The sequence below is a fragment of the Cnephaeus nilssonii genome (assembly GCF_951640355.1).
Source record: "Cnephaeus nilssonii genome assembly, chromosome: 14".
Classification (NCBI taxonomy): Eukaryota; Metazoa; Chordata; class Mammalia; order Chiroptera; family Vespertilionidae; genus Cnephaeus; species Cnephaeus nilssonii.
The window spans coordinates 73,429,722-73,457,315 of NC_137085.1; the positions used below are offsets into that span (position 1 = coordinate 73,429,722).

General features: G+C 51.8%; 1 protein-coding gene across 5 annotated transcripts in view; it reads right to left on the reverse strand.

Moving 5' to 3' along the window:
* The window catches only part of PTCH1 (patched 1), a 71,003-nt gene extending 43,707 nt beyond the window's left edge, over nt 1-27,296 (reverse strand). Inside the window, exons 1-2 of one of the 5 annotated variants that reach the window (XM_079789907.1) lie at nt 27,166-27,296; nt 17,197-17,389 (exon numbers count right to left, since the gene is read on the reverse strand). In XM_079789907.1, coding sequence (XP_079646033.1) covers nt 17,197-17,389; nt 27,166-27,168 — 196 coding nt within the window. In that variant the 5' untranslated portion in view covers nt 27,169-27,296. Of the gene's footprint in view, nt 1-16,578; nt 16,666-17,196; nt 17,390-18,072; nt 18,277-18,603; nt 20,076-27,165 lie in introns of those variants that run through there. The other 4 variants (XM_079789906.1, XM_079789908.1, XM_079789910.1 and 1 more) reach the window with 4 other exon arrangements.
* Nucleotides 27,297-27,594: the final 298 nt, after the last annotated feature.

Here is a 27,594-nt window from a genome sequence, read left to right on the forward strand (position 1 = left end):
ACTTTTGAGCACTGTTAAATTCCATTTATTTTTGCACATTATGTGGCCACATTTTACTTATCATTTCATCTTATATTCGACTAAATAAGAATTTTTTTGCAAAATTATTCAGTAATTTTTAAAAAGTCTAGTTGACACCCTCTTTACTTGACAAATGGCCATAACCATTCATTCATCTGCCAACCATTGGGGTGTGTGTGCTATAAGCTAAGCCGTAGGGTGCCATGGGGGGGGGGTGTGCTATAAGCTAAGCCGTAGGGTGCCATGGTGGGGGGTGTGCTATAAGCGAAGCCGTAGGGTGCCATGGTGGGGGTGTGCTATAAGCTAAGCCGTAGGGTACCATGGTGGGGTGTGTGCTATAAGCTAAGCCGTAGGGTGCCATGGTGGGGGGTGTGCTATAAGCTAAGCCGTAGGGTGCCATGGTGGGGGGTGTGCTATAAGCTAAGCCGTAGGGTGCCATGGTGGGGGGTGTGCTATAAGCTAAGCCGTAGGGTGCCATGGGGGTGTGTGTGCTATAAGCTAAGCCGTAGGGTGCCATGGTGGGGGGTGTGCTATAAGCTAAGCCGTAGGGTGCCATGGTGGGGGGTGTGCTATAAGCTAAGCCGTAGGGTGCCATGGTGGGGGGTGTGCTATAAGCTAAGCCGTAGGGTGCCATGGGGGTGTGTGTGCTATAAGCTAAGCCGTAGGGTGCCATGGTGGGGGGTGTGCTATAAGCTAAGCCGTAGGGTGCCATGGTGGGGGGTGTGCTATAAGCTAAGCCGTAGGGTGCCATGGTGGGGGGTGTGCTATAAGCTAAGCCGTAGGGTGCCATGGTGGGGGGTGTGCTATAAGCTAAGCCGTAGGGCGCCATGGTGGGGGGGGGTGTGCTATAAGCTAAGCCGCAGGGTGCCATGGTGGGTGGAACCAGTGTGTTCTCTGCTCCAAGAGGCTGGCTGGCCTGCGAGGCAGACAGGCATCAGACAAGCAATGCAGTGACATAATCTCCTGGCACAACACGGGCCGAGGAGGAAACGAAGGTGAGGTGGGGATGCCTTCTGAGTTACCAGGTGGTGGGGAGGGGCAGGCCACGTCCCAAGGAGTGGCTGGGGAAGACCTAAAAGGAAGTAACTTCGAAGAGCGAGGGGACCAGTGTTCTGGGCAGAAGAACTGGCAACGGCAAGGCTGCGTAGGTTTGGCTTCTGCAGGGAGAGGAAGGAGGTGCGTGTGGCTGGCCCCTGGCAACACCAGGATAATGTCATTCACTTGGCTGCAACGGCTGCTTCCCGGTGTGCCGTGTCACCGACTGCACAGCATTCACAGGCTCTCACTGGTATTCGCCCCGAGGCGCTCTGAACAAGCTGCCAGGCACGAAAGCCCTCGGGGCAGAGCAATGTTAGGGACTCCTCTGACCTGCTACCCCAGCACCTGCTCCTCTCCTAAATCACCGCGGAGTGGCAGCCAGGGGGCTCCTCCCGTTGCGGGCTCTTTCGTCATGCACCCGGGTGAAGCTTGGCTCTCAGCAAGCCCCACAGACCCCATTTCCAGTGACTGGTATTACAGGTGTGATCTGGGGGAAATGGTTTTCTTCTCTTTCCATTTTCCAGGTCAACGCCCCTCGCTCTTATTTGTAAAATAATTGAACGTTCATGAAATATTACGAAGTTATTTTTTACCACTGAGCAGAACGAACCAGGAGACCTAGTATCTGTGATGTAGATGGAGGAATACTGACGGCCATGGAACAGCCGTTACTGCTGCGGTAGTGGTCTGTGGGGAATGTTCAGCCACTTCCCTTTTGGGGGGTTTATCTCTGTTTCTTAAATTTTCTGAACATGTATAATTAAAGACTTCCATGTGACAAGAGAAAAACAAATATGAAGCTACTTGGCAGGAGTCTGAATTAAAAACAAGCTCAATACAAAAATAACATGCATCTCTATAATATCCTGAGTCCTCACAGTCTTTTCCTTCTCCAATAAAGTGACAACCAACCTCTTTGAACAAGGCTCAGAAAAACATGCCGCCTCAGGATCCTGGGACGCAAAATAACCTTTATACTTGTGTGGTGGTTCCCATGTGCAAAGCATTTTCACACTCATTATTTACTTACTGATAAACATGCTGCTCAGTGTCACTCCCCCACGAAACTGGGACACCCTGGACTGGGCAGGTGATGAGAAGGGGGACCAGAAGTCCGGGATTCTGAGTCCCAGCCCTGCCACCAGTGGCACTGATATTCGGGACGAGCCCACAATACCGTTAATCCACAGTAACCTTCTCTGCTAAAATGGAATAAAAATGCTACTACTAACCTCATAGGATCGACAGTAATGTGAAAGTTCCCAAGCCCTTAACCAGTAGCTGAGCAGGCGTCCGTTCATTCATTCATCCATCCATCGCTGGGTGTGTATCAGCACCCAGTGACAGAGGAGAACGCGTAGCAGCAGAGTTTGGGTGATACCGAGTTGGCTGCCCAGACCACAGGAGGCAGAACCAACCCTTTAACCCAACTGCCTTTCGAGCCTCGCGGCCTCTGAGCACCAGCTGAGGATACAAGCCTGGGCGCACCCCCCCCCCCCCCCCCCCCCCAGGCACCAGGCAGAGCCAGCTCCCGGCTAGAGCGCTCAGGATGCGGGCCCGTGCTACCCAGGGCTCATGATTGGTATCTTCCTTTAAAAGGCAACAACACTGCCTCGAGATCTCCCAACAGCCCTGAGGAGACCCCGTTTTGTCAGCAGGGCCCCATGGGCGGCCGTGGTCGGGCCCCATTTTCTTCCCGGTCCCAGAGGGGCAGAGAGACGAGGCCCCGGAACAGGCAGCCCTCTGCCTCTTGCTCTGCAAACCCCGCTGCCCGGCTCTCCGGACACCCGAGGCTCAAACCGGTTCCTGCAGAGAGCTGGGTAAAAGCATCGCTTCGGCGCAGCTCTCCATCAAGCTCCGGGGATCCTTCCCTCCCCGAAGCAAACCAAGCACCGTTTTCCAAGGCGAAGAAGGGCCAGCACCGGTGAGAAACCCCTCCACGCGGGGGAGCCACAGTTGGGCCCACGCTGTTCCGATCCGTGGTGAGTGAGCCAAAGACACCCCCTTCGTGGGGTCCGCCTGCCTCAGCCTTCCGCACAGGCTTAATACACGCCTGTGGCATTCGTGCAAAAAAAGCTTTTCGCAAAAGCTTATTGGGACCCACAGAAAGATCATCTGGGCGACCAGCCAACGTGTTTTCCCGCTGCCCACTCGCCTCGCGCACCAGGCTCGCCGGGGCACACTCGGGGTGTCGGATGAATGAATGAATGAATGAACGGCCTCAACACGGAGCGCGCCTTGGGGACAGGCAGCCATCTGCATAAGATATTAATGCTCCTCAAAGCCTCAAAAAGTCAATCAGTCAAAACAAATGACCCTTTCAGCCTGAAAAGCACCCACTCAGAGTCCAATTAGGAAAACGGGTCTGTGTATATGCAAGCGTAGCATTTGCATTTGATTAATCCCATGAATTATCGAACAAACGCTAGAGATTCCCCCCCCACCCCCCCCCCGCTTTAGTTACTTCTGGTCCCTCTTTCAACGTTGTGATTCGTTATTATGAGGGTGGGGAAAAAATACCCATCTTTAAAAGGATGTAACTGCAAAATTATGAACACCAGCTCATTTTCTAACTTGGAAAAAAAAAAGAAGATTCAGTAATTTGGGCAATTGGCTGAAAACTCCTAGGCTGTGAGTTTTAGTCACTTTTCCACCCATCTCTTTTATTCATGACTAGCCAACTGCTGCTGAAGCTCTGGGCTGTTTTTCTCCGTGTGGGATTGTGCCCCTGGGTGTTGCCATGGGAAAATGCTAGAATCAGATAGCCCAGAGAGAATGTGCCTTCATGAAGGGAGGCCAGTGAGACGAAAACCACAAAAACAAGACAAAAAGCAGGACACCGTCCCTGCCCCTCCCCAGGGACAAGGGGTGGGGGTGGGGAGGGGGAGTGCAGAAGTCGCTGGAGGCTCCTTTGGAGCATGTGTCTGCCGCAAGACCCCACAACAGCTGTTTGTGGTGCCATCTGTTGCAGCTCAGCCTGCTTCCTCTGAATGGCCTTCCCTGGAGCCAACCGCTCGCCCTGTCGGACACGATCAGGTCACCCCAGCACTCTGCCCACACTGGACCCGCTGCCTGCCACAGTCCCCCTCACCTCCCAGTATTTCTGTCAGGGCCACCAGCTCCCAAAGCGACCCTGGGTCTGTCTGTCAGGAGGCCCGCTCTTCATTAGCGGCTGGCTGTGCGAACGAGGGCTGCGGCCCACCCCGCCTAAGACAGGCCGAGTGAAAGCACAGCCGGCAGGCCCAAGGTGCCCCTGGCCGCGGGCAGGACCCAGCGGAGGAGAGCTCTGCTCGAGCCTCCATGCCTGCCTGCCCCGCTGTGGACGGTCCCAGGTCCTACCACGATTTCACCTCACTGCTCAAGGGCTGAAAAGCCTGCAGATGCAAACCCAAGCCCTGTCTTTCTGAGGAGGGTCCTGCACACAGCCGGCGTGCTCGGAGGGAGTGCTGACCCGGGAAGCAGCACCCAGGGACCAAAGGCAGCATGCAATCATCAAGTCCTCAGTGTTCAGTTAGGGCCTGCGAAAGTCTCCACCAAAAAAAATAACAGACAACAAGCCGAGAACAACAACAACACCCAGGGCCTGTGTGGCAGTGGGCGCCCTCACAGCATTCAGGCTGGTGCATAACATTAACCCCAGCTCCCTTCTCCAGGCTGTGGGACTGACATCACCTCTCCTCTCCGCTCCCAACAGTCTTCTTGCCATTGTCCTGCCCGGGCTCTTTGCACTGGCCTCCTCCTTGTGTGTGAAGGGGGAGGAGACAATGCAAGTCCCCACCTTCCAGCGCAGGCTCCCGCCCTGGGAAACACCAGGGCCCCTTGATTTATCTCCCACGAGGGATCCTTCCCTCTGCATCGGTGTGGGAGACGCCCGTCACTGGGGGCCACTTTCACGATTTCGTTGCCATTGGGGTTAGCTGGATTAGGGGCTGATGCATAAGGAGGCCTTGGTGCAGTGCGGAAGTTTCATCACCAGGTCAGTGGTGGTGTGAACTCTATGCTGTCACCGCCACACCTTATAGCCACCAACCAAATGGGAGGCGGGGGGCTGATGGGGGCATGGCAGGAAAAAAATGCTTCAAGTGCAAAAATGCTTGAACTCATCATAGCAATAAATCCCCCCACTGTGCATTTCCAAGGGCATGAGCCCTTCAAAGACTGTCCTCCTTTCAAACAAGAAACCTGTGGCTCCTTTCCTATCTAATGGGTCTAGGGGTGGTGGGTGGACTGGTGAGCAGAGCCGCCACCAGCACGAAGAAACTGCGAGCCCTCTGCCCACACAGGTAAGCAGCTTGGGAAGAGTCGCCCTGTTGGAACCTTAACAGGTTCCAAGGTGAACTCACTCCTCCTCTGATGGCTGTTCCCATTCTTCTAAAGGACAAGCACTACCCCATCCAGTGGGGGACCCCCTCCTCTCTCCTCTGAAGGAAAACAATGTGGGCAGGAGTAGTGAGCGGAATGGGGGCAGGGGGCAGGAGGATGGAGAGAAAAACAGAAGTGCAACTCTTCAAGTGGTCCTCCCAGAAACCATCGGGCCTGTGCACCTACCCAGAGCCCCCCACCCCGGTCGCTGCTCATGCGGACCCTGCATGAAGCAAAACAATTTGTAGGGAAAGTAATGGGGTTTCTGCGAGTGTGCGCCAGGGTGTGTTTTCTAGGACGGTCTCTCTTGCACAGAACTGGGCTGTTCCATCAAAGCCGTATCTGTTATACTTCTGTCTTTCTCTTCTGTTTGGCGTATTCACCAACGAGAGAAAAGGAGGTAAGCTCTGGGGGCCCTGACCTGCAGCTGGAACACAATGCTTTCGCACAGCCCTGCCGACCCCTGACATAAATTTTACACCGCAGCTGGCATTTACACACTCAGCATTACCATATGTATAGCTGCTCAGTGCTAATTATGCTAATCACCTGTCTAACTCGCTGCTGCGAAAAATGGTTGTATTTAGCAGTCCAGTGCCTACCAATGCAGCTTACTGTGTGGCTGAAATGTACATTCAGCCGGCCCTGAATGGTAAGATTTTTCCACGTTGCTGGCTACATTCAGGCCTCAGAAAAATTTATTCAAGTCAACTGGTTTCGGTCCGCAACAAAAAAGTTACGAGAAAAAAGTGAGTGTGTTCTTGCCCTAACATTCTGGATCTGCTTGCAAGCAAAATGATAAATCAATTGGTGTGGGAAACAAAAAGGGAGAGAGATTTCTTTTGGGAGCCATGTGAAACTGTAGCCTATTTTTTTTTAAAAAAGGGGGGAGGAAAAAGGGGTCATCCTATTCCCCAAATCTCTAGAAAGAACAGTTAGTAGATATTTCGTCCTGATCCAAAGTCTCACAAATTGTAAGCTTTGTTTGCAAGCAAGCGAGGTATTAAACGTGTGCAATGATTTTTCTGGATCATGTGTGGACTGAGATGATGATATATTTATCATTTTTAAAAAGTACCACAACAAGGCATAAACTTCATGGGGAAGTAGTCAGGTAAGAGGAAAGCATTTCTTAGGCAGCTGGGGGAATTCTTTTGTTATTTTTTCTCTTAAAAAGCCTCTATTTAAAAATACACATTTTGATATCTATATCTATTTTATGAAGTTTTCTGATTTCCCCAGTAAAAGAGCAAAGGAAGTCAGGGAATGGGGTGGGAAGATGGGAGAATTAAAAAAAAAAAAAAAAAGTGGTGATGTGGGGAGAGTGTCAAGAAGCTTACACTTGCCTTAATCTCAAAATTCCTATTTTTATGATCACTGTTTCTCAAAGCAATTTTCTGGAATCTCTGTATAGAACTGATTTCTTAAATTAGGATAACATTATTTCAGATGGTTGTAACAATTCCCCAAATTCAAACTGAAACCCATTTCCTCCTAACTCACAAAATACCTTCATATTAATTTTTAAAAGCCCTGAATTGAGTCCATCTAAGAACTGCCGAGTGTTAGATGACCTGGATGTACAGGTAATGTACATGCCTAGTGTTAGATGACCTGGATGTACAGGTAATGTACATGCCTAGTGTTAGATGACCTGGATGTACAGGTAATGTATATGCCTAGTGTTAGATGGCCTGGATGTACAGATAATGTACATGCTTAGTGTTAGATGGCCTGGATGTACAGGTAATGTACATGCCTAGTGTTAGATGGCCTGGATGTACAGGTAATGTACATGCCGAGTGTTAGATGACCTGGATGTACAGGTAATGTACATGCCGAGTGTTAGATGGCCTGGATGTACAGGTAATGTACATGCCGAGTGTTAGATGACCCGGATGTACAGGTAATGTCTGGCATCCCATCTCCTTGGACTGCTGGCAGCCCTGCCCTGTGATCTCCTGGAGGGCGGCCCTGCGTGCCCAGTTACTTCCTCACCTCCACAAGGTCATCATTATCAGGTTCTTCACTTCAATTTAGAAACTGGACGGCCATTTCTGTTGCACCATATCTTGAGCTACTCCCCACCCCCACCCCCTGGTGCTGCAAAACACCAGAGCAACTCTGTGATATGGCTTGGGCTTACACCAACAGGCTTTCCCAGACACAGGACGGGGGGGCGGGGGGGGGGGGGGAGAGGAAGCTGGCCTCTCCTCCACTTTCAACTTAACTCCCAGCGGATGAAAAGGGCGATGCTCCAGGATGCTGCTAGGAAGTCAACAGCTTCCTTACTATCAGCGCCCCCACGTTTGGTTCAACATTTGATAGACTTATCTGACCCAAAGAAGCACCGTTATCCAAGCCACATCTTGCTCTCTCTGGCATCCCTATTCAAGCTGCTGCTCTTTGCCAGTCCAAAGCATTAGTTCACGGATGGTTCCAAACCTCGACTGTGCAGCCGAGACACCGACGACAGGGCCACGTCGGCTCACTGCAGAGCAGAGGGCTCACCCCATGCCGCTCACCCCCCCCTCCCCAACCTCTCTGTCTTCTTAAATAGGAGACAGACCACCCTGCCGCATGGCACAGAGCAGTGTTTACATTGCAGTACTTGACTGTGTAATACATCTGGCATTTTTGGGCAGGATTCCTGAGCTAGGGGCCAGAAACCCTTAAGCAATGGTTGGGGTGGGGGTGGGGGGATCATGCACACGGACTAACAAAGCCCACGTCCAGTTCCTTCTGCTTACTTTTGTAACACGTCTCACCAGTGACTGAAAGCTACCTTGCTTGATAAATTGGGGAAATCTGTTTCTGTTAATTATCCTGACTAACAGTGAAAAGTCTCTGGCATGGAGACTTGCTCACACTGGCTTCCCCATCGTAACCAGTTGATGTTTGGGGACCCACATGCAATGTGGACTCTGTGGGCAACTCACACCTGGGTTACTGGGCTAGGAGTAGGTCCTGACTCCACATTATAAATCTCTCCAACAACAAACTTGTCATTCATTAGCAGGTACCTGACTGCCCACCAACGATACAGTTTCCCTAACACACGACAGCTGTTTTTCCAACCAAACTCGAAACCCAAATATTAACAAAATAGTCATGGTCTTGAAGTGATTGAGGCCAGGATGCAACTCCTAAAAATCTCCACGGCGGTCAAGCCGTTCCTTAGTGGCAGCATTCTACTGTTCTGGAAGGCTAATTATTTCTGTGAAACTTAAGGTACTAGCACATGCAGAAAAACAGACATTGCAGTGTCAAGGAAAAAACAACGCTAAATCCAATTTAAGAGGAAAAATCCAGTTATTATCCTAAAGCACCCAGATTCAGAGTGTGAAAGCAAAGAACAAGCAATACAGTTATTTACGTTTTGATGACCTTGACACCTGTGTACAGCCCAGGGAGGCTGCCGGCGGGAAACCCCCAGGAGCTCCCTCCTTCACGAGCAAAGCCCTCCTCCCAGGACTCCGTGTGGACGGCCCATCGAACGCTGTGCCACAACGTGGGTGCGGAAGCCTCCCTCTTCATCTCTGAGCAAGCTCCGTGCTCCCTATGGCTGTGGCGGGAGTTCCACTCAGGAAAGCTCGGCTCGGAGTACGCGTGTGGACGTTTCACTAACCATCTCAGAACCGCTGGGCGGACCGGGGCTTCCATATTCCACACGAGACAGGAAGCGCAGGGGACCGACACTGACGTCACACTCCACTGGTCAGGGGAGGCTACATTTCCCTCCAAGTTCATAAAAACGCCACGACTCTTCAATTGGGGGGGGGGGGGGGGGGAGCCACATCTTCTGCTCACAAGACCCCGTCGAAGAGGACGGTCTTGGAAACAGCCCTCGCCAAGGCCAGAGCCCCAACGACGCACATGGTAGCTGGCTCTGCATCGGAGGGCTGAAACATCCAGAATTCCCTGCCAGCGTGTGACTAACCGGGTCTACCACCATTGCAGACTTGACACTAGTCACTCCTGAGATCCACTGGGAGGAAATGAGTTGGGCAGCTTAGGAGAAGGTGGGCAGAAGAAGGGGTGGGAGGGAGAGGGAGAGAAGGGAGGACAGAGATGAAGGCGAACAAAGGGATAGACGGTGAGGGCTTAGGGAGGAGGGAGCAAGCAGAAGGGGGTTCTGGGAGTCAGGGAGGGGCCAAGGAGACAGTGTCACAGTAACAGAATCATATGGGTATGACCATTATTTGGGGATGTCACACATAGCTGGACCTCTCTCAACTTTCCCCCCCAAAATATTGTCAATATAGTGGTACAATAAAATACTATATTTCTGCAAAATGGCCTCTATTAAAATCTGCTCCCCGGCTGGGGGAAGGTCAATGGGGGGGAAAAAAGGAGATATATGTACTACTATATGTAACACTTTAAACAATAAAATAAAATTTAAAAAATTAAAAAAATTAAAAAAAAATCTGCTCCCCTTTAAAGTAATTTAAAGGTATTTCCATAGTAGCTTTAAAAGCCAAAACAAACAAACAAACCACGTTTAAAACCACACACACACTCACCCACACACCTACCTGCCCCAGAACAGACTACCCTCTCCAGTGGCTCAATCTGGGCGACCGCTGCCCCCGACAAAATGGGGCAGCCACGAAAGCAGCCCTTCTCCTGAACGGTGAGCCCCCCAACACAAGAAGGGCTGACAAGTTACAGCTCAGCCTGGGTGGACAGAGCTCTGGGGTCACGGGGAGGTCAGCTTTGAAGGAGAAAGCCCAATGAAATATAAACATGGCATTGTGGAAACCAGACAAATCTCCCATAGCTTGTCCAGCCAGCGTTAATCTAGCCATCAGCTGTGGCGCATAATCCAAACAAACGGATCCGGCAGTTCGTACATCTGGAAGCTGTCATCCTCGGGGGCCTCCAAGTGGCGCTACATGCATCTGAAACACCCCTTCGCCCCGTTTGGCTTCTAACCTTGTTGGAGGTGAGGAGTGGCAGGCAGCAGAGAGGCGGGGAGAGGGAGGACTCACAGGGCCAGCTGCCCTGGGGGAGAAGGCACCTGAGGCTCTTCGCTACTTTTAAACCCATTATTGTTTTAAACACTTTTCTCCAGCTAGGAAAGAAACACCACAACTGCTTCTACCTGTGTGTGCGCGCCCACTATTGGAATTTAATCAGTAAACGCGTTCTTAGTTTGTAAACGTGCACAGGGAAGAGAGGAGTAGAAAGGAGGTGCGATGCCTTGGGTCTTTCTGTCCACGGTGAGATTCACCTACACGGACAGCCCCCTGGCCAGAAACTGGGTGATCGCCTGGGAGAGGGCAGTGAACGCAAGAATCCCACCTCTTCCTGGCGGACTCAGTCCCCCTGGCTGTGCTGCGGACAGCCCCTGGGCAAGCGTGGTTTGTGATAGGAACATCGGGAGAACTAGACCACCAAGGCGCTCATTGTGTGCGGTGTGGACTTCCGGGGAAAAAGCTGCTATTTCAATATGAACAAAATCCAGAGGTGTCTTTCATTGCTTTTCACAAAGTCACCTCCATACCAAAACCCTTCAGCCTGCTCGAGCTGAAATGCAACAAGGTCTAGCTGGCAAAGTTAAGTCACCTGAGGAAAAAGTACTTGAATATACATTTCTTTCTTTCTTCCATGGCCTGCCCTACCCCCAACTTGTCATGGCGTTTATTTGACTTTTAATGCAATCTAAGAAAACACAGGAATTTTAAATTAGCATGAAAAACATTAGTTACCTGGGTCAGTAAATGTGGGGATGAGAGAGTACCTTACAAAATAAAATTCTTGCGTGTGTCAAGTCCTTGCATTTGCAGTTGCAGCTCCATCATAATAAAAGCCTTCCATCTGCAAAGCATGGCTCATCCAATTGGAATCTGTTATCTAAACCAGTGGTTCTAAATCAGGATGATATTGTGCATCGTCAACCCTCCTCCTCTCCCCCCCCCCCTCCGCCCCCCACACACACTCCAATGACCAGAAATAATTTTGGTTATCACACTAGGAGGGTGCAGCTGCATCTGGTGGGTAGAGGCTAGGGATGCTGCTACAAGGCACAGGAAGGCCCCACATGAGAGAATTAAGCAGCCCAAAAGGTCAGCAGTGAGAAACCTTGTTCTAAGCGGAAAGGATGGTGAGGCTCAGTTATCTCCTACAACTGCCAAGAACACAGAAGGCAGAATGCTAGCACAGACGTATGAACTTGAGAGTACTCATAAACCTCAAGCAGCCTTTAAAAAAAAAAAAAATCAAAGCTATTCCTCCCTTGATGCTGGCCTCTGGAGATGTTAATAAACAAACACAAAGCAATACGGATTCATTTCAAGTTTGTTCCCTTTTGCAGTAAAGAAAGCTAGAGGCTGGGCAAGCTTTGAGAAAAAAACCAAGAAGTTCAAACAGATAAATGGACATTCTGTCACTGGGATATCGCGACAGCAAACTTGAATCTGAGAGAAGGCTGGTGTGGAGGGGGTGGATATTAAGGGAGACAGGAGGATAAAAGTGCTAAGCGAAAACGAAAGCCAACAGAGAAATGGGCAAGACTAAAAATAAAGCATTTTCCTTCCATGCCCACAAGGGTAAGATCCAGGTGAAGTGCCTTGGTACCAGGGAGGGCCCTGGAGGTCCAAAATGCTAGTGCAAATCATAAGACAGGCAAAGATGGGGGGGTGGGGGGGGAGCTGGCAGCTTCCCAACCAAAAGCCCTACACACATCAAAGACCTTCCTGCCAGGAGGCTGGGCCTTCGTCCTTCAGGCTCCCTACCTCACACCTGAGGTTCCCACCAAAGCAAGCACGGGCAGTTCTCTTGGAGGCCACACCCTGACCCCTGAGCCTTTGCCCATGCTGTTCCTTCAGCCTGGAATGCCCCATGACCCCCCAACTCTCCAACCCCTATGCTTGTCTCAGGCCCTCCCCTCGGGGCTGTCCTGCCATCTTGCCGCTGGTCTGTATGCCCGCAGGGGTGGTACCTTGAGGGCAGGGACCGTATTCTTTAGAGCTTCATGCAGTGCCCAGAACAGAGCAAGCACTGAGAATACATGCTCAGTGGATGTTTTTATTTTTGAATAGCAATTAGCCTCTCCGTGGCCCTGCTGGTATGTGTTTGCATAACAGCAGATGTCCACTATATCATTCCACGTATTCTTCTTTGTTGGTGGTGTTAATCCTCACCCGAGGATATTTTTCCTCATTGATTTTTAGAGAGTGGAAGGAAAGGGGAGAGACGGAGGGAGATAAACATTAGTGTGAGAGAGACACATCGATTGGTTGCTGGGGACTGAGCCTGCAACTAAGGTACATGCCCTTGACCAAAATCGAACCCACAACCCTTCAGTCTGCGGGCCGACGCTCTAACCACTGAGCAAATCAGCCAGGGCTCCACATAGTCTAAACTCCAGGACTCCATTCACAAGTGAGCTAGATTTGACATTTTTTACTCGACCTAAGATTCAAGCTAACATCTAATGTATACTGACACTTTCTTAAAAGGCAATCGTTATATGAACATTTGAACAACAGAATCAAATTCTCATCACCAATGCCAAGAAAGAAATTGAGGCACCTTCCTTATCCAGCTGACACTGGTCTGCACAGAGCAGCCAATGTCGGACACTGTCTTTATAAAGCCACATCTTCCCAGCATGCTAAACAAGGCATGACAGTGAAATCAAAGGAGACCTTTAATTTGCTGGCTACATTGAAAAGATAACATTATTTTGGCAGCTATATGAATGCACGTAGTAAGTCTATGTGCACACACAAACAGAGGCAAGGGGAGCTCTACCTACCCTCTATCTATCTATCTATCTATCTATCTATCTATCTATCTATCTATCTGTTATCGATATACAGGGGAGGGCAAAGTAGGCTTGAATTCAACTACCTGGGAGGCAGTGGGGCCGACCCAAGCAGGTCACTGAAATTTAGCTTTGCTTACTGATTTCCAAAGACTACAAGAATGTGTAAATAATGAAGCAATTTGAGCACTTACGAGATTGTATCTAAGGGCACTGTGCCATTATGACATTATTTTGAGTTAATAAAGCTATTATAATACTCATAACCTGCACATCTTTTTCCATATGAACAACTGTAAACCCACTTTTGCCCACATTTTACATGTATGCATTTGTATGCAGACATACATATGCCTCCAGCTGCCTGTCGGTGGGTATACATCTGTGTATATATACATGGCTTTTTTCTTAAATCACAGGAAAAAATAGCATTTTCCAAACTGTCCCTCAGCATCCCTCTCCCCCTAAAATCTCTTACGCTTTCTTTTCTTCTGTTGCTTTTTAACCATGGAAACACACAACCTCCATCACTTGGTTTATTTCGTGTAGTAGCCAGCACCCTGTGTGTACCCAGAACTTTACAGTTCCTATTAAGAAAACAACATCTAACAGACTTCTTTGCTGACAGTGACGAAGAATTTAAGAGATTAAAGTGCAAAATTAACTTAAATTCTGAGTTTGCTACTCATTTTAATTTGCTGCCGTGTAGGACAGCAAGGCACTCTCCCCCCTGAAAGCAAAGGCATGAACAGCAAGCTCACCACATCACAAACAAGACCTCTACTCTGAATTTAAATTAAGATTATAAAATGGTATGGTGGCCTCCCTGGTTGGGTTTACTTGCATTTATCAAACGGTTGCTTCCTCTACAGGGGAAAAATCTAGCACACAGTGAATGAGTGAATGAATGACAAATCGAGGTCAAGGCAACAGGAGACCAACTTAAGTTGACTTAAGTCAGTGATTTCCAACAGGTGTGCCACAAGAATTTTTAAAACGTGTAATACCTGACTATTTAGTCAGGGGCACTGACCTCTTTTCCCTTAGATTGTCAAATAAAAATAAATGACAACAGCTGTCGGGTGTGAATGCCCTGTCTTGAACCATAAACATATAGGTCATATAATAGAGTTGCATCTTATTGGTCACGTCACATAATAAGGTCGTGTCTGACTGGTTAATTCTTGGTACTAGAAATCCTTATATACAAGTATAGGCACCTGATTTTTTCAAAAGTCACTTTGGAGCCTAAAAAGGGTAGGTAATTACTATCATATATATATAATCAAAGTTATACATAAACACACACACACACACACATATATAGTCAGATCGGCAAAAAAATATATTTTCTGGTGTGCTGCATAATTTTAATTAGTTTATGAGATGAAAAAGGTTGAAAATCGCTGACTCAAGTCATTAGTAGGCAAAGTGGTCATGGGGACATGGAGGATCCATAGTTTCTCAGATAAAAAAGGACAATAATTCAGCTATTATATATAAAAGCATTACATAAAGTATCATGTCACCAAAGTAAATATAATAATTACGTTATTGAGTTGTAAGGCATGTGATAAAAATAAATGGTAATGGTAGTAGTTCAACCAGTGATAGTACCGAGTAGGTAGCATTTGGTTGAAGAACCACTGAGCCACACTGAAACTGCCAAAACAGGAATGGAAGGAAAACAGCTCCCAGGCCAAAGGAGGCAAACGGGGCTTCCTCTCAGGTGTGCCAGTCCCTAACGCTCTCTTCCGCAGACAGAGCCAAAGCATGCTCTGCTCCTTCCAGGAACTGGATGAAACGTGTAATGCAGAAACATAGTTGCTTCTAGAAATGCACAATGTTACAAAAAGAAAACCACATTACTCCTCTTTACATCTATTAAAGGTCTATTGAAAAGTCATCCTCAAAACGACAAAAAAGTGATCTTTTGTCACCCAAAACCAACACATTTTTTGGCACACATGGTGGAATGTGAACATGTGGACAGAGCTGGGGGCCCCCTCTGTCCACCTCATCCCTTGCTTTGTCCTAGAACCTATGGTAGCTCCCCACAGTCTAGCCAATCACAGTTCCAAACCACAGCCCTGCGGTCCAGGACCCACCTGAGCTATTGCACCCAATGGGGGGGGGGGGGGGGGGGAGCGGCGCACGAGCTTCTACTGCCATCTGTCCACTCCGTTTGGGCCTTTGCCTGGCCCCTTTTCTGAGTTATGGCCCAGAGCTCCCTCCTTCATCCTCTCTCTCCTTCCAAGCCGCCTTAATTTGCCTCACCACCTCCATCAAAGCTTTTCCTTTTTTTCATTGAACTTCCACGCCCACTTCAACTGTGAGCTCAAATTTAGTGCAAGTCCATTTAACCCTAGTAGTTTTAAGTGATGAATTTGTGCTCAGGGAGGGTCTCCCAGGCTTCAGTGTCCCTGACGGTGCCTAGCACGGTGCTAGGGAGGTTACAGACACTCAGAGCATCATAGGTGGTCAATAAAACACTGCTTTCATCTGCCAACGACAGCGAAAGGTTGCACTGAGGTAAATTACCCCATGGATTCAATCCAAATAACACTTCTGTATTAATTACCAAGCTACTTAAGGCAAGAATGTTTCCTGGTCTTAATTATTTGAACTATTATTTTAATTGTCACTTCTCAGCTAAAGGCTTCGCCATATGTTTGCTAAACACCGAAGGCTGAATCTTCACAAACAAGGCAAAATTAACAAAATATTCTCCAAGGTTAGTTCTTCAACAGCATTCTGCAAGGGAGGGAGTACGCATGTATCTCAGGCTTCCAAATTTTGTCCTTGGTAGCTTTCGCTAGGAATGCTCCACATATTCTGGTTTGAAATATCTACATAATTACCCCAATCCCTCCCTCCCATCCCATCGTAAGAGAGCCAGGGCAGTGTTTAGGGGTTAAAGTGTTTCCAAAGAGCAAGACTGTCCCTTTCCAAAAAGAATTAAAAGACAACCAACAGAACCCCCCCCTTCCCGCCCCAACAAAAAAACCTGTATCACCAAAAGAATGTAAACTGTTTCCGTGAGGGAGAGAGGGATCTATTTTAAATTTACGACTGCTTAAAAAGGCTTCGAGACCCCCCCTCCCCACCCCCCCGCGCGCCCCAATTGAGGAATGCAGTTAAAAGACTGGCAGAACCCCTTGGAGAGCGCCTGCGGCCCCTCCCTCCAAACCCGGGTTCTTAAAACACGTTTCTTCTTTCAGCCTGTAAAACCCAGCCTTCCCCCACCCCCGAGAATAATTCCATTTTAAAAGCCCCCTCCCGCAAGGAAACATTAATCTACTTTGCAAACATGCGTTCCAGTCTGTGCTTTACAGTTTTTTCCCCAACTCCTTCCCCCCACCTCCCCGCTTTTTTTTTTATACCTTGAGACAAATGTTTTTTTCCCCCAGAGTTGAAAGCCGTCCAAAAACAGGACCACACACGCCGCCGCCTCGGCAGGCCCGCGCTGCTCCCGCCCCCCACCCTCCCCTGCGCGGCGGCCGCTGCCGCCGGGGGCGCGCACACTCCCTCCAGCCCGAGGGGTGGCCTTTCTCCGCGCCCCCCCTCCTTTCCCTTTGGACGCGGTGGGTGGGGTGGGGGAGGACGGAAGCCAAGGACCAGAGCCAAACGCGGAGAGGCCTGCCTGAGGCCGCCTCTCGGGGCGCGGCGGAGGCGGGCGGCGGCGGCGGCTGCAGGCCCCGCGGCCCCCGGCCGCGCAGTGGTCCGTCCCGCGGAGGCCCCGCGCCCCCGCCGGCCCGCCTCCGCCGCTCGCTCCCACAACACCTAGCCCCGCGCGGCGCCCCGAGTAGATTACAGCGCGGCCTTTGTCGGGCGGGCCTGGCTCGGGGCCAGGCGCCCAAACAATCAATTCCCCCCGGTGCGGGCCGGGGGTTTTCTCTCGCCACCAGGGCGCTAGGTGTGTGCTGGCAAATATCTTCATCAAGTGGGAGGAAGGGCAGGGGTCCGGGTGGGGGCGGGAGGGCGCCGCGTCGGGCTCTTACCTTCCACCCAGAGCTCCTCCACGTTGGTCTCCAGATTAGCTGCCTTTAATCCCACAGCGAAGGCCCCAAATATGAGGAGGCCCACAACCAAGAACTTGCCGCAGTTTTTTTGAATGTAACAACCCAGTTTAAATAAGAGTCTCTGAAACTTCGCTCTCAGCCACAGCGGCGCTTTCCGGCCAGTAGCTTTCCCCTGAGGATGAAGCAGAGAGGAGGAGTGGTGAGCGCCGGGGAGCCGCGGCCCGCGCGCCCACGCCCGCTTGCGCGCACCCGCCAGCGGATCCCGCGAAAGCCGTGGGGGATGCCCTCGAGGCTGGAACCCCCGCCCGCACGAGAGAACGCGAGCGGCGTGGGCGGGGGGGAACTAGGCATAAATCAAAGTCGGGCTGCAGCGTGGGAGCTGAACCTCGGCGACAGCAGGGGCGCCACCACGCGTGGCCTGCGCAGCATCCCCGCGTGCGACATGCGGCGCTGGCGGGGGTTGGGGGAGTGTAAGAACGAGGGGAAGGGGAAGCTGAGGCAGAGAGGAGAGAAATCACTCAGCACACGCAGTAGCCACGCCGGACCCGGTAAGGGAGAGGCTGCGTAATCCCTGCAAAGGAGCCCAACATTTAAGAACCAGCAAAGCTCGGCTCCCTTCCGCGCAAATCCTGCCCCACCCGTCACCTTTCTTTGGGGTGCCCCTGTAGGGACGGGGGTTAGGGGGCTTGGGGAGCAATGTGGTGCGGAATTCCCCATTCCGACCCCCGCCGGCGTGGTGGTGAGGGGATGCACGTGGTGAGCGCGGCCGGGGGAGCTCTCCCCGGACGCATTTCCATCGCGTCGGGAGACGCCGTGTGAGCTGATTAGGAAGTGGGGCAGCCATCTGCAACTTACAATACGTGTGATCGGAAGAGGGCAGCCACAAGGATCTTTCCCTCCTCTCCCTTTCCTTCTCGGGAAACACAAAAAGCTGCGGAGTGCACAAGGGAAGGGCCCAGGCCCGGGGTCCCGACTGGGCGCTGGCGGCTCCCGGCGGCGGCGTTTTCCCCGGCGGCGGCCGGGGCCCCGGCAGGCCCCCGTCTGGGTGCTCGCCTTCCCCGGATTCCACACATTTCAACGAGCCTTGTAAACACAATGAACCCGGCCGCTCCGCAGACCCGGACGGCGGATTTAAGGTGGCAATTTGTTTACAACTTTCCCTTTCCCCCAAGGCTCGGAGAACTGGGTAAAAAACGGGGGAAAAAAGAGGGGAGATGCCCTCTCCCAAAGATAATTTTTAAAGGAACTGAGATTTCATGCTCAACAAAAGCAAAACCGGCTGCCAGAAAAGGAAACCACCTTTATTTCGGCTCCCTCCCCCCCTTCTCTCCGCCTCTCTGTACTCCGCCTCCCCCTCCGAGAGGTTAAGAAATGTGGCAGCATTACAGGGGTTTGGGCTGTAAATAGGGGCAGGAGCGCGGGAAGAGGGAGCTCCGAGGCCGGGGGCGCCGGGCAGAGCCGCGCTACGGCCGCCCTCAAGGTGGTCCGCCGCGGACCGCTTTCCAGTGCCCGGAAAAGGCTCGCCGGGAGGGCGCGTGTACACACACACGCGCGCGCGCGCGCGCACAGACACACACACCCTCCACCCCCTGCGGACCTCAGACAGCCTTTCCTCCCTGCACCGGAGGGAGGGTTTGAATTTTTCAATCCCCGCTTGTCTGCTGCTTTTCCTGGAGAAGTGTGTGTGGCCAGGCGAACCCAAAGAGGAAGAGGAGGGATGAGAGAGTGGGAGGAGAGGAGAGTCTGAAATGCACCTTGGAAATCTGCTCCAGAGCGAAGGCGGCGTCGCAGTAGCTGGGCCGGTGCAGATAGTCCCGGTCCGGCGCGGCGTGGCGGCGCAGACCCCCGGTTCGTCTGCGCCTCCCGCCTCCGGCCGGCCGGCCCGGGGCCCCGCTGCAGCCGCCGCCGCCGCCGCCGCCGCGATCCTGGGGCTCCGCGGCGTTACCAGCTGAGGCCATGTTGCCGCCGCCGCCGCGGGAACCGAGGCTTCCCGGGCCGTCCGGCGCGCTGCTGCCGCCGCTGCGGACTCCCGGCGCGCCCCGGCGCTGGGCTCGCGAGGACGCCTCTGGCCGCCGGCTGTTCGGGTTGGGGCTCCGGTTGACAGACCTGATACTGCTGCTGCCGCTGGTACTGCTCACACGGCGGGCGCTGCTGCCGCTGCGGCCGCGGCCGCTGCCGGGGAGTCAGACCCTGCGCCTTCCATTGCCACATTGCGCGGGAGTCCCGAGGTCTCTGCGGCCGCCGCTGCCCACATCCAGTTCTCGGGAAGGCGAGAGCCGGCGCGCGGAGCCAGCCGGTCTTTCGGGCGCTCGCGTGGCGCTCCTCGCGGTCCCCAACTCCCCCTACCCGCCCCCCGCCCCGCGCCGCGACCCCTTCACTGCAGAAAGCGCCAGCAAATCCCCGCCGCTCCCGCCGGCCTCGCCGGCTCCCTCGGCGCCTCCCGAGTCGCCCAAGCGGCCGCGGAGGGCAAGCGCAGAGCCGCCGCCGCAGGGTCTGTGGGTGCCCAGAGGGTCTCAGCGCTGCCGGGCAGGGGCAGCCGCCGCCGCCGCTGCTCCCACGGCTGCTGCTGCTGCTGGTGGCGGCTCCTGATGCTGCTGCTCGGGCTGCTCGGGCTCTGGCTGCTGGGTTCGCGTTGGCTGCTCGATCCCGGACTCTGCTTTCTTGTGCTCCTCGCCGACCCACTGGACCATTCTGCCCCCGCGCAGCGCGCCTCTCTCGCTCCCGGGACCTGGGGACTCCGCTCTGTGTGTGTGCAGCGGGCAGCGGCCGCAGCAGCTCCTTGATTCAATAGATGAGATGGAAGAAGAAAAAAAAGAACTCTCTCCATTTGGAGAAAGAGGAGGAGGGGAGGGGGTGGAGGGGGAGAGAGCGAGCGAAAGAGAAAAAGGCTGGAGCTCCCGCCCCTGGGGCTGTCAGATGGCTTGGGTTTCTGCGACGCGATTGGCTCACGGAGGGCAGAAATTACTCAGCAAACATGACTATTATTAGCTGCTTAGCAACAGCTCACCAAAGTAGAGAGACCACCCAGGTAGGCAACCCCAGTGTGTGCATCCCGGCTTCGGGGGGAGCCTCCGAGAGCGCCAACGTTCTCGCATGCAATACTTCCATTAAGGAATGCCCCCCCCCCTTTCTTTTTTATTCCTTTTCTTTTCAACAGTATCTTCTTTTTGTAGAGGCCTTTTGAGCGCGCGCACACACTCTCACACACACAAACACCCACGAACATTTGCCTCGCGATAGACGCGGGGGGAAATGTAATATTTTTTTAAGCGCTTAAACAATTTCTGAAATTCCTCAAAGAAAACCCTTTCAGAGGCACCTTGGCCTCAAGCTGCAGCAAATACTGGGAGGTCCGGCTTGAATTCCCAGGCCTGCACCAATAATGACAGGGTGGTGGATAGTACACCAGTATGTGCCAGATTTTTTTTTTTTCCCTCCTCTCTTTTCTTTTATAACTAAAGAGAAGACTTAGACTCTCGCAGGGAACAACGCCTAACATTAAGATAAACAAAATGGAAAGTTAAAGAGGAAAGTAAAGACTTTGGAAAAAGAAACCCTCTCTTAAAATCCATCCCCTCGCCCCCTCCCCTTCTAAAATCAAAACCAAAAAACACACACACACAAAAACACGGCAGCACAGTCCGGGTTTGAAGGAGGCCGTGTATCAGACACCGAAGCATTCTCATGGAGGCAGAGGCGTTTTTATTTGAATATTTAATGTGACATATATTTAAAAAAAAAGAAACAGCATAATCCTTTTAACAACCCGGAGAAACGGAATTGTTTCCTTGAGGAAGTTTTCCTATTTTGGATTTAAACACCCTACCCCCCCCCCTTTTTTTTAAATTAATTTCATGTCCTTATTTATTTAAAGTCTGTTTTAAACTTTTTTTTTCAAAAACTGGTACGCATCCTGTTATATTTAATAATAGCGTGACGTGGGGGACAATAAAGGCTTTGATGTTGGATTCATTTGAAACAAATTGTGGGCTGATTGCGAGGCTCGTCGGATACTGCGGCCAGTGTCGCCGAGGCTCCGGGGGCTTTGCTTCCCATTGGGGAAGAAAACACGCGACTCTGAGGTGGATCCTGGGGCCCGAGTCCAACTGAACTGTTCACATAGCTCCCTTTTTAATTTAAAAATAATTTTTGGACAGTAGGATTTGTTTTTCTTACGTTTGCAAGTTAAGTTCCTCCCTGAAATAGGGTCCAGACCCCCCAAACCCTCGATTCTGCCTCATGTTAATATTTGTTTCTTCCTTTTTAGAAACGGCGTTGAACCGCAGAGGGACCCGCGGCAACAAGGCGACTGAAGCCGTGAAATGGGGCCGTGTGGCTTTAAGATGCACACGGTGTGTGTTCATTGAAAAAAAAAAAAGAAGAAAGAAAGGAAAGAAAGAAACCCAGATGGAGAAAGGGGGAGGAGCGGGGGAGAGGGCGGAGCTCGCGCGGCCACGTGACCTAGGCCGGCCGGCGCGCGCTCGGCCGCCCGGAGGTCTATTGCGCGCGCGCGCCTCCGAGTGCACGCGCCCGAGCTCCCGGACTCCCCGCGCGGCGCGGAACGAGCAGGTAGGGAAGCCGGTGCGCTCGGCTCTCGCCCGGCGGGCTCCACTTCCCCAGCCGCCTCCCAGGAGCCCAGGCGAGGCGCGCACCCCGCCGGCGCGGACAGACGTGCCGGACGCGCCGTAGTACATTCCTGAAGGCGGTCCGGCCCCCTTACGTCGCCCAATGCCCGCTTGGCTTCCCCGCGGCCAGCCAATGGTTAAGCGCACGGGGTCCCTTTCCATTCACCCGCCCCGCGGCCGCGGCCAGAGAGGGACTGCAGCGCTGCCAACCGGCCACCGGGTGGGCCCACGCGGCTCCCGTGGGGGGCCTGTCGGCTAGCCCTCTCCGCCCTCTTCCTTCCTCTTAAGAGGTTCCCCTCCCTCCTTTCCCTCTCCCTTCTTTTTTCATCCCCTTCTCCTCCTCCCCTGTTCTCTCTCCTCCCTCCCCAGCCTCACTACATTCCCTCTAGCTGTTTCTGCTTCCTGCTTTCACTGGGAGATCCTGCCCCCCGGATCTCGAACCAGCAAAACGTTGGCGGTACGCCGGGCGGGGTAGAGTGACCTGTAGAATAAAGACAAAGAGAAAAAAGTCTGGGGGTATTCACGAGATCAGGAGGAGGACCGGAGGGCCCGGACAGCGCGGAAATTCAAAAGTCAGAACTCCCAGGGAGCACGTGATTTTGTGTGCTGTTCTGGGAAGGGCTGCTGAAATCCTGAAGGGAAGACGAGCACTGTCCAATGAAAATGATACTTCGTAGTTAATAAATAATACCGCGGGAGAACTGGGCTCGACCATAGCAAGTTCAATCTTTGAGCAAAATTCTTATCTTTATTATGCTTGATAAATAGCAAACAGCAGGAAAGGTGATTTACTCTAGCTTTTTTTTTTACTGAACGGTTCTGCAGACGTTTCATGCTTGTAGCTGAAAATCATTTTTTAAAAACTAGGTTCCCCTAGTTTTCCATGTCAGTTTTTATATTGAAAGGTATGCTGCCTGTAGCCAGACAGGTTGCTATGTTTGTCTTTTCAAATTTCTTAACGTTTTACACCAAAATATTAGTTTTCCTACCAATCGTTTATTTACAGCAATTTCAGTATGGCTGCTTGGATGGTGGATTCTAAAATGAAATTATAGGCTATGTACCCGTCATGGTTCCCCATTACTCTCCGCAGGCAGCTGCACATCCTCCATCCTGGCTGCGGCTACCCGGGCACCATTTCAATGGCAAATTCAACTTGGGCTCATTTCCCTCGGTTTGACTTAATTCCTAAACGTTTTGAACATTGATCTCCGGGGTTTTCAGCGCCCTGCGCCCGCTCACCCGCTGTTTGATAGGTTAACTTTTCAGCATCTCAGACAATGGTCCCAGCCTGTAAATTCTACCCATTGGTTCCAGGGCGCAATCCCCAGCCTGGGCTCTCACAGGCGCTATCTTAATCTCCCCACCCCCACCGCCTCTTCCCCTGTGGTCTGCTTTTTTCATACACAGAGATGAATTACTTTGAGGATCTAATTGGCCTTGTTTCTGTAACGTTTTAAGAAAGGGAAGAGGAGCTAGTGTAAAAGCCTGCTCGACTTGGGTGGTCAGGGCTGTGGCTGCCCCCAATTTGCCTCATTGCTGATGCATGCGAGTGCGACATTCCCAGCGATAATGTTGTTCCTAACCAATCTGCCCTTATTTACATTTGTAAGCATTGTCGCCTTTAATATGCATGCCCTGTGCAGGGGACCGCTGCGCCACTCCGGGTGTGTTAACTTCAACTAACCACAAGGATTCCCGGGACCTGAAATGAGGGAGCTGGAGGAGCCAGGCCTACAAGTGTCTGCTGGGAGACAGTCCCTGTGATGGCGTTTCCCCTCCTGAGTTACCAAATAAGTGACGGCTCTGGGCCTTTCAACCAGTCGGACCTGCTGGCTCTCTCTGGAGCGACAGTTTAGTGTTCTGTCTCCCCTTTCCAAGTAAAGTTCATCTCAGTGCATGAATTGCTATTTTGGCCTCTCCATCTCCATTCAAGTCTTCATTGGAGTCTGTAGTTTTCAAAACAGATTCCTTAAACTCTTAACATATTCACTCGTATCTTCTTTCTCTGCTCCCATACTCCAAACATCCATGGCCACGCCACACACACATCTCAAAAATGACATCTGATTATCTGAAAGGTGACATTGAGCTAAAGCATCTGCCCTTTGTATGTGGACATTCCAATGGTAAGCAATTGTGGGGGCTGGACTTAGTGGAGTAATGAGGAACCAGAGTGAGATTTAACTTTTCACTGGTTGCTCACATCCAACCAAATGGGTCTTTAAAATCTAATGTAACTTAACTCATTTTTGCAGAGTACAAATGAATAGAGATAAATGTGTTCTAGTAATTTGATCCTTGGGCAATGTTATAATTTTGTCTACCAATTTTAACACTCCTTTGCACAAATGCAAATGATTGCTAACATTACACCAAGTCCCATAGTATTCTTGTTGAGAGGGTGAGATGGGGAGAGGAATTTGGGGTTTGATGTAATGTTCTATTTATGGATGGAGACTGCAGGATGGATCAGAGCCTGCGCAGTTCAAAGCAGGTACCTTGATTAAAAGTTGAGTCTTGACTCAATTCAAGTCAGTATGCCACCAACCACCACATTTTCTTGGCTCCCTAAGAATGCCTTATTATTTTCTTATTGGCAGCTTTTGTATTTGCTAAAAAGGTGATGGTAGGAAATGAGTCTAAAAGGTTTGGGGCAGATGGGGTAGATTCAGCAGCCACAAAATATAAAACCCCTAAGTATGACTCCCCTCCCCTGCTCCCTCCCATCTTCTGTTTCCTCTCCTGCACATACCCCCCCCCCCCCCCCCTCTCTCAGAACTGGAGGAAAGGGAATAGCTCTAGCCAACTTGTCAAAATAATGCTGCTAATTACCCCTGATCTCCTTTAATGGGAAGCTGCTCCCAGTTCCACAAAGGAGTAAATGAGGGGTCTACAGCACAAACCCAGGGGCACTGGCATTTTTTGAGCTGAGGGTTGGGGGTGGTGGCAGAGGGGTGATGTCCTGAGAAGGCCCCAGAAATCTCCACATGTATTACTCCAGGTTCAAACACTAGCTTGAGCAGTGGAATTAGACTTTATGCAGTGCCAAAGCTACTGGTATTCTCTTGCTGGCAATGTAAGTCACCAAGTGCAAAGAAAATGTCCAGAGCCTACAGTGAACTTGAAAGAAAACATAGCATGGAGCCTTATATTGATGTCTTCCCTTGTCTAAATACCTTCTGAGCCACATTACTTTACTCTAATGGATAGAGATGTATTCTGGAAACAGCCCCACTTTGAACAATTCTTCCTCCATCTCTTTCTTGCCTCATCTCTATCCCCCCATCTAATATATCTATATCAAGATCTGCCTTTGGCAGAAGGCACACTATTCATCTCAGTGATCTCTGCCATTGGGTCTTGCATGAAAAAGAAGCTGAGCAACATGATCCCTTTGACCCACTGCTGGAGCAACAAATTTATTAGAGATATAGGCATGAGAAATGAAAGGGAAGTAAAACAATTCCAGCTTATTGTGTGTCTTTCTTTCATACTGCTAATCCGGTTTACACATCACGCCTACATGTCTCAATAGGGCTTTATACACTGTGGCAGAGGCGGAGAAAATAAAAGGTGTGTGTGTGTGTGTGTGTGTGTGTGTGTGAGAGAGAGAGAGAGAGAGAGAGAGAGAGAGAGAGAGAGAGAAGGATAAACCAGGGAGACATATTTTAATCCACATTGATTTGGTTTGTCATTTTTTCTATCTGTAGAAAGTTGAAAAGTTGAAGACAATTGGTAAAAAAGGCTTTTATTTTCTTTCACAGAATAGCTTCAAATGGTGCTAACTACTATTCAAATAGCTTGTCAGATTATGACTAGATTGTAAACAGGAATTATATACACTTCTTAGGTATTAACCTTCATTTCAGACTCACTAAGTTGAGAATGGGCCTATTGGTGTCCGCCTGGATTCAACATTTTAATATAAAAAGATCTTGGGACTCAAAGGTGTTCTACAGCCTTGCGGAAGGACGCTGGGTGACAACTGGAACACACACACACTCACAATTGAAAGCCCCATGTTTTACTGCATGGGTACACAATGCACCTGAGGCAACCATTTATCCTGAGGTGCCACCCAGAAATGATGTTACAGTAACAAAGGATGACACCAAAAAGCATTGTCTTTCTTTGTGGAGGCAATTAATTGCATGTTGAACTAGGGAAGCCAAAAAGAGAAGAAATTGAACACACACAGAATGCTGAAAAGATACTATTGTGGTAGTTCAAGACCCCAGTTATCCAATTATTAAGTATTTAGAGCCACCCACGTGGGTCTTTATATATTTCCCCTCCCCAGGGAGGAAGGAAGGATAAAGGGGAAAATAATGCTTTTCTCTCCCAAGTCTAGGAAAATAGAGGTCTCCGGGTGTCTTCCACAGGCAACATTCCATATGGTTCTTAGATGACAGAAATTGAGATCTAAGAACTCTGGACTTACTGATCCTCCACACACTGTCATTTTTAAACAGAAACAAATACCTGGAGACACAGCACGTGTCACCCCAGAGGTGTAGTCCCTGGAGGTCCCGCGGACCCAGCGTTGGCGCGAGGTCTAAAGGAGTTTGAATGGGTCTGGCCACCTCAGGGCTCCCTCGGGCTCTCAGCACTGGGCTAGCGGCCCTCCTCTGTCATGGGTGGCAGGCACCAGAACCCCCCGATTCTGTAGGTGATAAAGTCAACACAGACCATCTCCTACGCGCGGCCCCTTCGTGAACTCATAAAAGCCCCTCTGGCCCTTCTCCCACCAGCAGCGGCGGGGAGGGCGACGTCTGAGCCCCAGGGTTTGGAAAGTGCCTCTCCCGCCCAGCCCCGAGGTCCCCGCCCGGGTGCCGCGAGCTGCGCCGTCCCCTCCAGCAGGTCTCCACCGGCTGGCCGGAGCCCGGGGCGCTCGCGGGGGTGCGCGCACTCAGCCCGCACCTCCCCCCGGCGCTGTCACTCTCCGCGCCGGCCCTGCCACCCCGCTCCGTCTACGCTCGCCACGCAGCAGCCACCGCCAGGCTGAGGAGCGGAAGCCAAGGTGGCGACCCTTTCAAGCGTGCAAATGGGATCCCTGGCGACCCCCTCCGTGAGAATTCCCCCTGAAGCCGTTCCCCGGCCGTCGCCGCCAGCCCCCTCCCCGCCCCGCGGGGCCGCCAGGGGCGGCGGGGCCCCCGGAGCGTGCGAGCCAGCGCTCCCGGCGGCGCAGCCCACCCAGCCCGGCGGCCCCGGCGCGCCGCTCGCCCGGCCCTCGTTCCGCTGCGCGGGGCGCCGGGTCCCGCAGCGCCGCGTCCCCGGGGCGCGCGCCGCGCGAGGGCGAGGCGGCGGCGGCTGCACTCACCATAGCCGGCCGTCAAGCCCTGCCCGGAGCGCGGGTGCCGATGGCGCGGACGCGGGGCTTGGATTTCACATCAATTCCTTTTTGCCCGGCGCCCCCCTTCTCTGGTCCTCCGCGCCTCCTTCTGCTCCCCGTCTTCCCTCGTCTCCCCCTAGCCTGGCCGCTGCGGGTCTCTTTGTCTCCCCGGCCGTCTCTTCCTTCGCCCTGGTCTTCGTCCTCTCCTCCGCCTCCGTGGTTACAAAGGGAGCGGAAAGTGTAAAAACCCCGGCGCGCGGGGCCGCCGGAGGCTCTCGGCGGAGTGCGGCGCGGACTCACAATTACAAGCCTGTTTCTATTAAGCAGTTCCATGGCCCTCGGCGTGGGTGGTCTGCCGCGCCATAGGCAGGACCTGTCAGGGTCACGTGACGGATCCGAAAACTTTACCCCTTCACA